Below are 15,701 nucleotides of genomic sequence, written 5' to 3'. Positions count from 1 at the left end.
TTTCAGAAGGGTTTAGTGTTATCTGTTTAATATTCTAGGATATTGTCTCAGATGATAATAAAAGATTTTTAAGCTACAAGGGATAGAATTTCCTTATGTTATAGCACATTAGATTTAGTGTTGGTATCATCAACACATTTTGAAAAGAGCTGAGAAGTATGACTAAGAGCTTCCATTGTCTTGGGAAAAGATTGTCATTTCACTTTTTTTGTCTTTCCTTTGGATAAAGTGTCATCATAAATAGGTGACTTAGTGGAAAATTCCCAGTGAATCCACTGTGCACTTCTGTCATGGAAGCCACAAGTACAGATGTGCCTTGAAGGCACAGGCTTACTTCAAGCTGGTGCCTGAAGCCTCTGTGTCGTGACAGGAACTCCAGGTGGTCGCGTGCTACGGGGCCTTTCTGCCTTCCTGCCCTTCAAGGAAATGGGAGTTACTGAGCATGTTTTTTCCAAGGTCTTATCTTCCTTTTCTAGCACATAAGTACCTGTGCCACATCTGCTCCCTGCCTTCAGGTGCTTGGTGAAGGAGGCAGTAGCTATTCAGCACAGTTACTACCCAAAAAAAGTCTGTCTGTCAGACTCAGGGCTTGGGAGTTGCCAGCAGGAGCAGCCAGTGCGTCAGACTGGAGCTGCAAGGGGTATTGATGTGTCCCGTGGGTGCTGTATAGTTTGCAGCCCTTGTTCTGAGCTGCTGCTCGCCCCTTCTGGGGAGAAAAAGGTAAGGAGTATCAGCATCCCTGCCTGTGTATTGTTTCCAAAGTATTCCCTTCCTCCCTTTGGGCTTGTTTACAGAAGATGGTGAGAGCACACAGTGGGGTTTTGTGGTACACAAATTATTCTGTCCAAGGTGTTTACCGTGACTTGGTTATTCTCTACCACAGCAAAATGAACTCCTGCCTTTAAGAATCAGTCAGTAACTGGTTTTTAATGCTTTCTGCTTTGGAATCTGTACCCAGCCCTGGTTTTGTCACAGTCAGGGTCAAATCCACTTTTTAAAGTTATTCCTGTGTTGAAGTGAGAAAGCCAGTAATGCTATCTGTTAGCTCCTACAACTTTCAATGGAAATTATAAGAGCTATGCAGGAGAATAAAATGAAAGAAAGGCAATAAATTAAAAATAATCCCTTCAGATTTTCTTTCTTTCTTTAATGGCAAAATAATATGGCTGAGCTATGTTTTAGATTATCAGTGGTTGGAGTTTTTGCTGCTGCACCCAGCAGTTGTTACTAGAATGTGTGTTAATTAGAACTGATTCAAATAAAAGGATTTTCACTAGGCAGTCTGAGAAAAAAGTCTGAATATTGCTGAATATTTTAAAACTTTTTAACAGATTGGTAGCTAGTTAAAAATTAGCTTTGAAAATTAGCTTTATTTTTACATTTACACTGGAATATTTAATGCATCTGCAGTAATGAGTGCTTTTAGAAATAGATTGTTTCAATTCAGATATCAACAAGGTCGTGTTACTACTTTGATGACACTCAGGGCATCTTTACACAAACCAAATATTTTTTGATTGTATATATTTTCTATTGCTACTCTTTAACAGGCTGTAAGCAGAGCTGCAAATAGTGTTAGCATTATATATACTTTTTTATTATTATTTAAATTACAGTGGCTATTCACAAAAACATAACAAATGTGTCTATACTTAACTGGGAAAAAGAAAAAAAGTATTATTAGAACACACACATGTGAATTAAATAGGCCAGTGGTCATAACTGAAGCTTTTTTTTCCTCACATGGTATAACCCTGAGTTGCATAAGCTCTTCTGGACCTTAATAGAATATATGTGTTGGAGTGTAAGCAGGGAATCCCAAAACTCAACCTCAGTTATTAAAAAATAAATGTGTATGCACAGCAATTACCATTATGCTGGTGGAAAGAAATCATTGAGTTGTCATGAGATATTTGTTTTATCCTGGTTTCCTAGTTTATATTGAAAACATGTTTGAAGAGGATTTTTTGTCTCACTAGTGTTAATTCTAGGAGTGTCATGCAGAGGAATATGTGATGGTAATGTTCTGGTTTACCTAAATAATTACAAAGTAAAAAAATAACACAGAGCATAATAATATTAAATTTAAAATAAATAGATTCCATACTAGATATTAGAGTAATGCTTAAACAGCTACATGAAATAACCTTCTGTGAACAGAACCAGAATTAATAATTTGTACAGCATAAATCCTAATAATTTTATCTCTGGACTGTCAGTGCAAGTAAGTTTTTCTCAGTGAGAATAGCAAAGTCTGTGTGATCAATAATATTTGTTTCTGAGAATAGTAAAAATAGATTTTATAGCAGAAGCATAGAGCTATTGTTTTGTGAAGCAGCTTTGGATAAAAGCTTTGCATTTGTTCTTTTCTCCTGAGATTACTAAAGAGAACACTGAAAAAGTAATAGGGATGACCACAGAAGCAAGCAGGGTCACCCATTACTAGGGATTCATTTTATTTCCATTAGAGAGAAACTAGAAAGCATCTCACACTATTTGTACCATTTTCCATTATAAATTACGGTACATGAGATCATTTAAAATCTGCTCAGCCTTTCAGATGAAGCCAACTCTGTTGCTGTTCCTTAATAATTGAACAGTAAGAAATACAAGATCTCCATTTTCATTCAATGAAAGTAACTTATGAGATGGGAGAGGAGAAAAAGGTATGTGAAGTACAATCTTCCTAGAAGCTCACAGGATGCTCTCAGAGGGGGATTTAAAGAGTGATTTTGGACTCACGTTTAGAGGGCCAGGTTTCCTCAGTGAGTGTGTGCCTGCAGGTTGGAGTGCTGGGACCCCACGCAGCAGGTGTATCAGCCACAGCCACTTCAGGAGCACCAGTATGGAGCACGTTCATGAAAGTCAGGGTACTACTGGTCTAAAAATGTGACACAACTCAGACCTCTCCTCTAGTTCACTGCCTCAGTGCATACACTGAGGTTAATAATTTTCAGCTTTAATGCTTCTCTGGGATGACGAGCAACACAGTAAGACAGTAGAACCTCATGTTGTAACTTTTTTTTCTTTTTCTGAAAACTGTTCTGATGACAGGCTAGCCGTTGTCTTCACTCTCTTGGCATGTTGCCAATGTGAAGGGATTGCAGCTTTAAGTTTAAAGACTAAATAAAACACTAAAACAAAGTTTGTAAGATATATTCCAGTTTACTTCCAGTTCAAGTCATAGGCTAGGAGCCAGCCTATTAAAGGTATTGAAAATGTTTTCATCAACTGCACTGGATTTTGGGATTTGGGATTTGGGATTTGGGATTTGGGATCTTGGGATGGACATCTCTATTTAATCTTCTTGTCACACTCAGGAGAAGTGCGTGTCTGTGTGGCAAATCATGCATGAAATAGAAATTTATGACGAAAGACACAAAAAGGTTTTTAAATTGTTTTTAAATTATTTTTAATATAGGAATATATTTTAAGTTTGGATTTTTTTTTCATTTTATTTGGAGGAATCATCTCCTGCCCATCAGGTAGTCCAATGAGCATCTGATGCAGTAAGTCAATAGCATAAAACTGGTACAAGTGACCCTTCCGGGTTTTTTGTTTGTTCTGGGGTTTTTTCCCCCTTTAACTATATAAGTCAGAATCCCAGACAATAATTAATATTTGCAAAATCTATACAAAAACATGAAAAATATAAATGTTGTTGTTTTGTTTGGTTTGTTTTGAAAAACTGTTCACAGTTGTCCGCTCTTGTCAATGGGAGGAAATTCTTGGTAGGGAACCATTATATTATCATAAATCTTTATTCCACTGATTACTTGCATAGTTTCCAGAATAGCTACATAGACTCTTCTTTCTTCGGTGTCTTGCTTAATTACTCTGGCAAGATAGAAAAACAGGGAAGTTCCACACAAAAAATTCTTCAGATAAGGGAAGATGGGTGGGTTTCTTAAGCATTCACCTTTTAACAGTGATGACTGAACAAGTAAGAAATTTTTCTTATTTAACATAAATTGACAGTTCAATACTTATTTATTATCTGTCTCACAGATAATATGTGCAGTGATTTGTTACAATGACTTGTAACAAATGCTTCTCTTCAAAACATGGCACTATCTCACTTCTTTTGTACATGGCTTTTCTAATGAGGGATGAATCCAAGGGAGTTTTTTGGAGTGATGCCTTGGGAAGGCTGACCTGAAACAGAGACTGGACAGAGGTAATGAATAAAGTGAATAAAGAAAGAAAGGCCTCTAGGATACACCTTGAGCAGGACAGGGCCTGACCAGGGCTACAGCCAAGGTGGATCAAGAATGATCACAAAATGACTGACCAGTCATGAGATCTTATATTTTTATCAGTTTTGCTCCATTTGCATATTGAGGTTTAATTGTCCAATTACAGCTTCAGGTTGTGATGTCTCAACCTTCTTGTTCCTCCCTTCAGTCCACCGTTGTTTTGCTGTTGGGCCTGAAATTGTCCTTGTTCTTCAGCAGGAAAAGGATTTGTTTTGTCTACCTACTCTGTGAAGAGAGCTCACCAGCACTTGATATGAGTCTCAGAACTACAGCCCTAGGTAGCACAGAATCTGAAAAACATGAAAGCTAAAACTTAAGGCATCAGGAGGAGATATTAACGCAGCTGAATGCCATGTTTTGCAATTAGAATTGACACATTAAAAGAATGTACCCTAAATTTCAGTTTGTAACAGATCCTATTTGAAAGTCATAGAAAAAAAACACATTAGGTTTAAGCGTAGGTGTGTGAAATGCTTTCTTTAGTTGGTTTGGTTGGACAGTTATTCACTAAGAGGATCTACTCTTTTGCTGGAAAGGCTCTGGGAGAAATTTTAAAACTGCAAGATAAATAACTCCTTCCACTTCCTTTTTGTCCAGAGGTTAAAGGTTGTGAAGAGCTGTCACAGCACTGGGTACAAAGGATGAGCTACAGCTGGAATTTTTCAGCATTATGCTGGGGACCTCTGATAGGGCGGAACTTTGCTGTATTATCAAGTCTGAGGAAGCTGATTTCTCTGACAAAACTCACGGGCCTGCATCTGCTCTTGCTTATGCTTGCCTCAGATTTAAAGCTGGGTTCCACAGAGAGGCTTTGGGTTCAACGAGAATGTCTCATTTCTGTGAGCACTAATTCAGGCGTTTTGTTTAAAATAAAGGCAGAATCCAATGTTAAAGTGCAGCATATTTTATAATTATTTAATAGTTAATAAAATTAAGTGACAAAATTCCAAATTATATTCTAGATTTGCGCACCATGTATTCATTCTCTCCAACAGAGACCAGCACTAGAGTTGTTTGAGAAATGGAGTTTGGTAAAATAAGAAAAGACCATCATATTACAACATTTCAGCATGTTTTTAATACTGTATCTCTTTTTTGCTATTTTGATTGATTTAACTTTCCATACCATATTGAAGCATCTGGTTCTATAACCTCTGCAACCGTTCCTCCTTATCAGCAGATTGGAATGGGGCACTTTAATAGGCCTGAATCAACTGCTCTCAGTCCACCCTTCCGTTGAAAATTTTAAAAGGAAAACAGTTAAAAAAAAAAACAAAAACAAAACAAAAGAAAAAAAAAACAAACCAGACTGTTAAGTGAATGTTGCAGTTTCTTATAGAAAGGCGACTCCAGTTTCTGGTCTGCTCTAACAAATATTTATGGACATTTTGACAACAATATGATTAGGCTGAAGTTCTCCATATACTAGCTTGAGTGTTTAGATTGATTGCAACAAGATTTGCTCTACACGTCCAAGCTGGCATGCTGTTTCTCCAACATATACACACATGGCTACCTGTTCCACCTGCTCTAAGTAATTTCTGTTTCACAGGATAGAAGTCCCAACTTTGTGCTTGACACTATTTCTCTCTTAGATTTATTTTTCTTTTCTAACATATTCTTGCTCTTTAGAAATAATCAGTATACAAAAAGAAGAAAGGATTGCTTCCCATTTCTTAAAATAAAGAGGTGAACAAAAGATAATCACTTAAGCTGTGATGCAATTTATCAAAAGTAAATCACTTTTTTTTCTTCTTTACCCAAATAGATGTTTGCTCTATATTTTTTTCACTTTGGTATACTTTTCTATTAGCTGTTCCCCTAGCTTTTATAATTATGTTATAATTGTGATGTGTTACAGAAACTAAAATGCAATGGTAACTCATTGTTTTGCTTTCATAATCATCTGTACAAATCAAATTAATATAATGTAGTTAAGATTAACTAAGATACCGGATATATAAAGATGGTGAGGAGTTTTGAAGGGAAGCCGAATGAGGAGTGGCTGAGGTCACTTGGTCTGTTCAGCCTGGAGAAGACCAGACTGAGGGGAGACCCCATCACAGTCCATAAGTTCCCCCTGAAGGAATGTGGGGGGGCAGACACTGAGCTCTCCTCTGTGGTGACCAGTGACAGGACGCAAGGGAATGGCCTGAAGCTGAGTCAGGGGAGGTCTAGGCTGGGAGTTTGGAAAAGATTTCTCACCCAGAGGGTGGTTGGGCACTGGAACAGCTCCCCAGGGAAGTGATCACAGCACCAAGCCTGACTGAGCTCAAGAAGCATTTGGACAGTGCTCTCAGGTTCATGGTGGGACTCTTGAGGCTATTCCGTGCGGGACCAGGAATTGGACTTTGATGAACCTAGTGGGTCCCTTCCAAATCAGGATATTCTATGTTTCTGTGAAATGTGCTGCTATGGCTCGACCTCTGCTAAAAGCTAACTCTTGTACATTAGAGTCTCTCCTGTGACATCACGTTGTGGATCATGGACTTCTAGGATGAAATCTGTTACTCTGTCCTTTAACAACTCCATGCAGGACAGGATGAAGTGGTTATTGGCCATGTTAGTTATGGCTTCCTTACTCAGCTAATGCTTTGTCCTTACATGGCCTTTTCTGTCACGTACCATCTTTTGTATTTCTTCATCTTCATTTCCTAAGAGCAGAATAGCAATGTTTTGTTTTGTAATCTTCCCTGAAGCTCAAGTTTTGTTTATTTATGGCTTTGGGATGAAAAAGTATTGCATGGCAGGGCTTTCTTAGAAGCCAGTGGACTCACTAGAGCAGAGAGCGACTCTGTTGATGAGGTCCTGGAACTTCTACATTTTCAAAGCTTACAACAGCAAAATTCATTTAGTAAATAAACTCTGTAGTCTCTGTAAATACCATAGTCCTGCTGGTTACATCCATCTGAGCCCAGATATTAAATCAAAACTTAAACTTGTTCTGTCCTGCCTTGCTCTAGAGCTTCTGTGTCTCTCATGTCTCCCTGTGAAATACTGCCTCCTTACAAAATGGCTTTGGGGTTACCATAAGGTGAAGTTTTTCTTAAAGACTACAAATGTTTGACCTGTGACAGACAAAGAGGTTGGTTCTTACATGGGTGCTTCAATCAGATGTTCTGTGTGATTTCCTCATGAAAATGTTACCAAAGTACTTAAAATTTGGAAGGCAGTTAGGAATTAAAATAGTTATCAGAGCTTGGTCAGTATGAATGCTTGGTCTAATTGTGAACCAAATTATTACAGTTTTTTATTGTGGAGGAGGATTTTCCAAGGCTGAAAAAGAAATTAATCCAACTTTCTCATTAAAACATACTTTGAAAAAGATCATTAATTGTGCACTGACCATTCATTGTCATACCAATGACTTTCTAATTATTTTTCTTCACATTAACAAAACAGAAGTGGCTAAAGACCCACATGAATGGTCACAATGCACATGGCTGTTTTTACTGAAAATGTTACTTTCATTGTTGCAAAAAATGAGAAGAAGAGATTAAACTCTTCCTGACATGCTGAAAAATACTCTGTCTTCAAAAACATTCATAGTAAAAGCAGCTGAAATGTCCTGTTACTGCTTTTTGTATGTGTAATTCTTCCCATTGCTGGACAGATGATGCTATATGACAGTGGGGAACAAGCTTTTCTCAGTAACTCTTAAGACAGTAAAAGTTTCAGAGCACCTGAAATAATGAAAAAGACTCACCAAATGCAAATGACAGCTTTCATCTTCCTTTATGAAGCAAATGCTCATGAATATATACATTCTTGCACATGTAGGAGCTCAAGTGTATCTGCCTTCCGATGAATGAAAGCATACGGAAATTAGGTATTCAGAATTAGTTAGAAGTTTGCTTTATTTTGTTGAATTCTCCAATTTAATTGAAATTCCCTTCCTGAGCTGGAACATTTCTTAGAGACTGCCAGATTTGAGAAGGGGGCACTGTTACCCCTTCTCCTTCCTCCAGGAGTTTTTGTGCTATTTAAGCACCAGTGCTGCTTTTGGTGATGCTAGCAGCCTTTTGGCAGTTCTGCACCGTTTGTCTGCACAATCTGTCCATCTAAAGTAGCAGAGCATGAGAAGCTGATCTCCTGAGGGAGCTCCAACAATATCGACAGGCTTGATTGACACAAAGCCAGTCTCTCTCTTTCACCTCCACTGAACTCTTAGAGTAAATTCAGGGCCTGACTAAAGTGAGATAGGGTTTTAGCCATTGACTTCCATGGGAACAGAATCTGAACACTAGCAGCTACTGCCCTCTCCTAAGGCAGCCCTGAATATCTTGGCAAATGCTGTTTAGAAGCACTATCAATTTGATCCCACTTCCTTCTCAAGACTCAAAGCCAAGTTCAGGGCTATTTATGTCTTATTAACTAGAGAAGGCTTTTGATGTGAACTGCAGCAAGCATTTAAGTCTTCGCCTTGAAAAATGGGTTATGGCTTAATGAACCTTGTTCAGGTTAAAGCAGTTATTTATTCTTGATATTTGTGTTTGTTGGTGTCAGGTAGAAGTCAATGAAAGAGCAGTGCCTTCTATCTTGAAGAGTTTATCAGGATGGAATAGCCTGAAATTTGTTTCAAGTGAATCAATTCTCACTCTTTTTACAGGAAAATAGCAACAGTAGATTTTCCAGATATGCTTCAAAATACCACATATGCTTAAAACTTAGAGGATGTCAAGAACCACACAAAAATATCTGCTTATCACTTCAAAATGTGAACATCTGCAGATATCCAAATTACATTTTCTATTAAGTCAGCAGTACAAAAGGTGAGAGAAAAGGCAGAGACACAGGCATTTATTTTCAGTCCATGTGTTCATACAAAGGAAAAAGAGAAAAGTAAAAATGCAGTCCATAAACTGAAGACTGTCTACATGGAATGGAAAAGAAAAGAAACAGAAAAGTTTAAAATATTCCCTTTTTCTTTCCTCCCCTTCTGAAGTATTTGGGGTGAAATATACCACTTCTACTGCAACCCATAAATATTATTCATCTAATGTTGATATTGTTTGACTAGTTCCTAAATATTTTCTTTTTGGAATTGATAACCAAGGTACCTAATTGTGATTATTTTCTTGCCTGAAGTAAGTTTATTATTTTTAAAGCACATTGGAAGTTTAATGAAACCATTAAAAAAGAATTCTACTTAGAAATAATTATGCTCATATGGTGGAATGGGATGTGTTCTTTCTAGTGTCTTCTGTTGCTGCTGTGTTTGACCAGTAAGAATGATGGTATTAATACTCGGGTGCATCTGATCTTGGAAAGCCTAGAGGACCTTTCTTACAAAACATTTCTAGAGGGCTGAAGTAAACCAAGATTTGAGTTCTTCTGTGTACTTAAAGCAACATCTTTGAACTCCCAAGACTGTTACATTCTACTTTATGTCCTGAAAGAAGAGAGATTATTAATTTGGTTTTATAAATATATATATAAGTATATATAAATAGAGGTTGGTTACCATAATTGTTTCCAGGTGTAAACCATTAGGACCTACACCGCTTCAGAGTTATTAAGATAATTTTCTGTCTTGTTTGATGCTACATGCCTGTGTCTAGGGGAAAAAACGAAAACAACAAAACCCTGAAAATCATCAACCCAAACCCATCCTAGATGGGCTCTGTCTTCCTGTCAGAACATTTTTGAAATTGTTACTTCATTTGATGTTGGCCAACACAGACTGAATTTAGTCACGGAATTACCCTCAGTTCATCATAGAGGAGTATAATCTCCCATGCAGAAACTTGCCTGGGTAGAGCATTGTCTTCTTCCACCTTCTTTCCTATATTTCCTAAGTACCTATACAATATTTTTTCACATTTTTCTAGATGGGGTTAGTAAAGTTGTTTGGTAGCTCTGTTCAATCTCAATCGACTTTAGGAAGCCATTAATTAACAAATATGAGGGGGTCAGATGGTAATGCTGGAGAGGGGAATTCTGGAAATGGTAACAGCTTCCTGTTTGTGGTTGGCTAACACAGAGAGAGAGGATGTGTAGATTTCCCAGCTTGCTAAGCCACATCACAGTGCATGGGCTAATACCACGTGTTCATTAGCAGATGATCAGGGCATGTGTAAATATCCACTGTGCAGATGCTTTTTGCTTGGTCCTCCCGACAGTATCATATGTTGCTTGGTAGTTGCTCAGTGTTTAAAACAAAAAAACTTTTGAAGCTTCAGATGTGACATTTAATGGGTCTTTCTCTAATGCTGGCTTAGCTCCTGCTCCTCCCTCACAATCACATCAAATGAACTGTAAGTAACCACTCTGAAATCACACAGCATCAGGCCATGGAGTAAAACCAGTCAAAGCACAGGGCAGTCAGCCCTGTAAAGTCCCTCCATCTGCAGAAAGAATCTCCAAAGCCACCTGGATGCTTTTAAACCTTCATTATTTTAAATTTAAAATGGTTGGCCGAGCATTGCTTCTAGAAAAATCTGATACAGTAATCAAAGTTGGAGGTGGGGAAGGACCTCTGGGGTCACACAGTCAAGCTTTCTGCCAATAATGGATTGTTTCCCGCAGTTCAGTTTCTAGTGACCTTGGAAATTACTAGCCTGGTAAAATGGTAATGAAAAAACAAAGCTGCTATAGCTTCAGAAGTAGCCAAAGTGACGCTGTCCCAATGTGAAATTGTGTTTTCGATGTGAGATTCTCTCCGTGCATTGTTTCTTGGTTGCAGTTTTTTGAGTGATCACAGTTTTAATCTACACTCTGACACATTTTGAATTGGTTATAATCAGAGATTGATGGAGTATAGCTTGTTTTAATACCACATGAACTTGTCCCTTAATTAAATCATATTTTTTATTACAAACAAATAAGTCAACAACTTGATTAGCCCCTCTACCCAAAAATTTACTTTGTGTGTCTGCAGCTGTATTCTTTCAACATTTCTGGGCTCTCAGAAACAGGAAATGGGGAGATTTCTTAAATTTTCCATCAAAACTCTTGGTTAATTAATGACAGACCTACCATGCCTGGGAATTCAAAGATTCCTGAAAAGACTCAGAGGTGACACATGATTTTTAGATTTCTTTCAAACAGGCAACTATTGGTTTACTTCTCTGCTGATGTAGGCAGTAAAGCTCAACCCTAAAATACATGTTAATGGGTAGAATTTGGCCCCCCCTTTTAAGGATGAAGCAGGAGAGACAATCTCCCAGCAGCAGAGTAATTCAAGTTTTGGTTAAAAAAATGTTTTAGGAGGCTGTCAAAAGCTGGGTAGGTGGGAAAGAGATCCCAAGACACCCAGTTCCCTTCCTGTTGTGCCTGTTTGATGTGTGTTAATTTCTTCTCTAGGGGGCCCTATTGTTGGCTGCCTTTTGGGGTGTGCAGTGCTGTGATTATCCTTTCTTCCTGGGACTCTGCCCCCCCTGACTATTGTATTCACATACTCCAGATCTCACTTGGAGAGGAAAAGGGTTCTCTCAGCTGCCAACTGGCTTAAGACAGGAGTTAAGAGGAAAAGAAAGCTGATTGGACTGGGCTTGGCAAAATCTCCATTTTATTCTGTTTAGTCGGGTTTTGAAAGGACTGAATGTTGAGAAAAACCAAAATAGTGAGAACTCTTATTCCTTAAACAGGTTCTTGCAAAGTTTTTACAATTAAAAACAGAGAGCTGCTTTAGTAAAGCCGTGTTTATGCTTGCACTAATGCTGGTTATGAATACGTGTCTAACTTAGCTGGAACTAATGCCTGACTATACTGTTCCACTACAGCAACTTAACATTCTGCGTAGGCTGATTATTTTTTCAACAATATTTGCTAAATTCTTTTAAGGGCTGCCAGTATATATTTTTTGAAGCTTAGTTAATAAGAACAGCTGCCAGTGGAGTCAAGGCTAAAAGAGGCAAAAAATATCTGCAGAAGGCAAGATTTTACTTCAAAAGATCAGTATTACAAAGCACTACTGTTGCTGGTATAATCACTTTCTTTGGGGGGGATGCTAATATAGACTGGTTCTTGTCTTCACAGCCCCCACTGAGCCTTTGCTGTGCAAATTTGCTGATGGAGGGCAAAAGAAGCGCCAGAATCAAAGCAAATACACACAGAATGGAAGGCCATGGCCCAGAGAAGGAGAGGTAAGTGCCACGTAGCAATTATTTTCCTGGGGTTTGGCAGAAGTCAGCAACAGACCTGGAGGTCTGCCTTTCAGGCTGTGAAGAAATAAGATTGCACACAAAATGCAATAGTTTCATATGGAAAAAGCTATGTAAGCAGTGGGGAGATGGAGGTTTATGATAATGGGCAGAGTGTAAAGTTACAGGAAAGGAGAATTTCCAAGCTTGGTGTGGAGCTGTGCACAGCCTGGTCCCACTGTGATGCTCTGCAGGTGGACCTGAGCCAAGGGTTCTCTAACTGATGAGCCACCAGCACCCAAGGTGTGCCTCTTACTAACCAAATCAATTTACACTGAAGCAACTCAACAATGTTATTTCCTCTATCTAGTCCCTGGTGGTACAATATATTCTTAGGGAATATGAGAGCTGCTCCAAAAGAGAGAGATGTGCATCCAGATGTAGGGTCCATGTAAGTTTTCCAAAAGCTCATCTGAGCTGAGCTTTTCATTCTGTTCCAGACAAAGCAGTTTACAGTAGCCTCAGCTGCATCATTATACATTTTAAAATAAAGTAGTCTAATGATTGCCCTCTGCTCTGCTGCAAGTAGTCTGTTACTAGAGTTCCTTTTCTGTGTTCTTTTATGTGAAGTGACTCCAAATGAAGGTGAGATAAGAAAGGCATTTTTTTGATTCTTCAAGAGTTGTTTACTGGTTTTGAATTTTATTATTTAGAAAAGACTTGAATAAATAAGGTAGATCTGATCACAGTGCCTTCTTTTTCATGGTGTTAGCTATCAAGGCTGAAAGACTTGTAAGTATTTCTATCCTAAACAACCATTCTTTGTGTTTATGATTGAGCATTCAAGGAAAAAAAGTATTGGTCTCAATTGTGCTTATCTAGAATACAAGCTGGGGGAGGAAAGTGTCTCTTTTTTGGGTGGGAGGGTTAGTGTTGCAATGTTTATTTCAATTTTACAAGGCAAACTAAAAAAAAATATTTGCTGTTTCTGAGTTATGTGTTTCTAGAGTATATATGCTTTTTTGTAACTACTTGATTTTTCTAGCTGATACTTTTCAGACCATTTGTTTATGACATATTTACTCAAGCACTATTGGTGAGCTCCTAAAGCAAACAAAAAGGCCTTTTGAAAGTGTAGAAATTTCTTCCACCATCCCATGGTTATTCTACATTGTTCCAAGAGAAAAAGGTCCAATTTTAGCTCTGAGGGCTGAAAATCCCAGAGTGGCAGACACTTTTGCTTCAGGACATTGCAGAAGTCTCCAAAGGCTCATTGCAGAGTCTTACACTGTATGTCTCAAAAAATGCAGTTATCTTCTCAGGAGCCATTAGGGTTTGTTATATTTGGGATCTACTGAGGAGCAAGTGCCCGAGAAGTACTTCAAGCAGTAGGCTCAGGTCAGCCTATGAAGAGCTTGGAAAACAAAGATCTGTGTATAGGAGACAATAATAAACCCTCAATAAGGTCAAAAATCCATATTTTAAGACCTTTAAATCCCTGTTTAAAAAAGTAAATAGCATTGTAGCTGTTATGTCCGCTGTTTTATACTTCCTTCAGTTAAAATCAATAATAAAGGAGAATATGAAGCTGAAGCCAGCAAGTCACCATCATGCCTGTGGCCTCAGGACATGAGCCTGTTGCATCTTGTGCAGTTCATTGGCTGCTGCTGGAGTGGTGCCTGTTAAGCTCACTGATATCCTGGTGACCTACAGGCAGGGTGTGGCTGGTGTGTTTGTAGTATTAACACTTAAAAACTGATTTTTAGTGCTGGTCATCCCTTGTTGCTGACCGTCATTCCTTGTCAATCACTGACAGCTACAGAGCTGTTTTCAGGGTGTGATGTACACACATGAGAAGATTGTAAAGATACAAACTCAGAAATATGCCAGGCTAGATTTTCTCAGATTTTCTCTGTTTACTAACATCTGGTTAATACATTGCTGCACATTGGATATTTACTACCCAGAGCATCAAAGACAAGAATGCATGTTCTCTTTTAGGGTCCCTCATTTACTGGGTTTCTTCTCTACTTTATTTTTCTTATTTCCAACATAAAATCCTTTCTGTATAATTACTCTCATATTTCATATGTAATAAGGGTTTTCAAATTTTTTGTCTTTTAACAATCTTATTCTAAAAATGATCAACCATTCAGTTGTTCTTCAAGTAGCAGCACTTGAGTAACCTTCCTACAGTTATTTCTGTAAGTTTTAATTTCTTTTAATTTCTTTTTAAAAGAACAGGCAGTGAGTAGTGAAAAACAACTGATCTATGACAAGGGTCATAGTTCTGATGACAAATGAGATCTGGAAATATTCCCTACACCTCTGCTTTTTCTTGGTTTCTTCCCCAAAGGAAAGAAAGAGCATCCAAGAGATTACTCCCTTGCTGTTTCCACCCTGGCCAAATCCTGTGGTATCAGCAAGATGTATTTTGGCTGTTGTTCAGATAAGCCTTTGCATTCTTGAATACTTTCATGAAGGGCATTTCTAAAGCGTGAGGTTTAGAGCCAGCATGAGCCCTAAGCGTGCATAAGGGTATTTCTGGGAAGGGCAGATCCCAGGGAAATAACAACAGCTCTGCCACGGGCCTCAGACTGGAGCAGGCAAAGGAGGGACAGACAGCTGGGCACGGCACTCTGCTGTGGGGAGGGAATGGCAGGAGGTGTATGGGGAGGAGCAGGCTTGCTGTTCTCAGAGGTTTTGCTCTCTTTTGTGAAGAGCTTCTATGGAATTTTTTAAGGCAGGATTTCTTTTTTTTGTAAAGTTGTCAGGTCATACTGCAGAACGTAATAGAAATTCTTATTCATATCTTACATTTGTAGATTGCTTCATAATCATACAGAAATACTTTGACTACCTGCCCTTTTAAAGTCAAATATTTAGAAATTCACTGAATTTCTCTAGGGCTTTTTGGGAGGTCTGGGGCGGTGGGGTTGGTGCTTGGTTACTTGGCCAGCTGTAACCAGGGAAAAATGCCAGATCTTGAGTAGTGCTTTCTAGTCCTTACCCTTACACTCCTGTTTGGAGTTTCAGGAAATGTTCAGCAGATTTACTGAGACATTTAATTGAGTGTTTGTGATGGTTGACCAGTTCTGGACGACAGAGCTGAGAGTTTATGTTAGTGATGGCTTTATATGAGGCTGTCAAATTAGGCATCCAATAGACAGGTGCAATAAATGTGCAGTGAAACCTGTCAGTGTTGGAAATATTTGCAGTGAAATTCTGACCCAGCAACTGACATAATTTCTGCAAAAAGTTCACTAATTTGTTTTTTTGGGCTAGTTTGTCCTCACACTGGTTTAATTAAGCACTCTGTTTTGAAGCTTAACCTGACAAGATTGAATTGAGATGATAGAGG

At 38.4% G+C, this 15,701-nt stretch overlaps 1 protein-coding gene across 7 annotated transcripts in view; it reads left to right on the top strand.

The window, feature by feature from the left end:
• Window positions 1–15,701, top strand: part of RBMS3 (RNA binding motif single stranded interacting protein 3) — a 706,117-nt gene that overhangs the window by 604,664 nt on the left and 85,752 nt on the right. For all 7 annotated transcript variants that reach the window (XM_063408744.1, XM_063408737.1, XM_063408753.1 and 4 more), the window contains one exon: window positions 12,237–12,343. In XM_063408744.1, the coding sequence (XP_063264814.1) occupies window positions 12,237–12,343 (107 nt within the window). The remainder of the gene's footprint in view (window positions 1–12,236; window positions 12,344–15,701) is intronic.

This window comes from Prinia subflava, chromosome 1 (assembly GCF_021018805.1).
Source record: "Prinia subflava isolate CZ2003 ecotype Zambia chromosome 1, Cam_Psub_1.2, whole genome shotgun sequence".
NCBI classification, from domain to species: Eukaryota; Metazoa; Chordata; class Aves; order Passeriformes; family Cisticolidae; genus Prinia; species Prinia subflava.
Note: the sequence above shows the minus strand (reverse complement) of the source record. Positions and strands in the feature narration are given on the sequence as shown.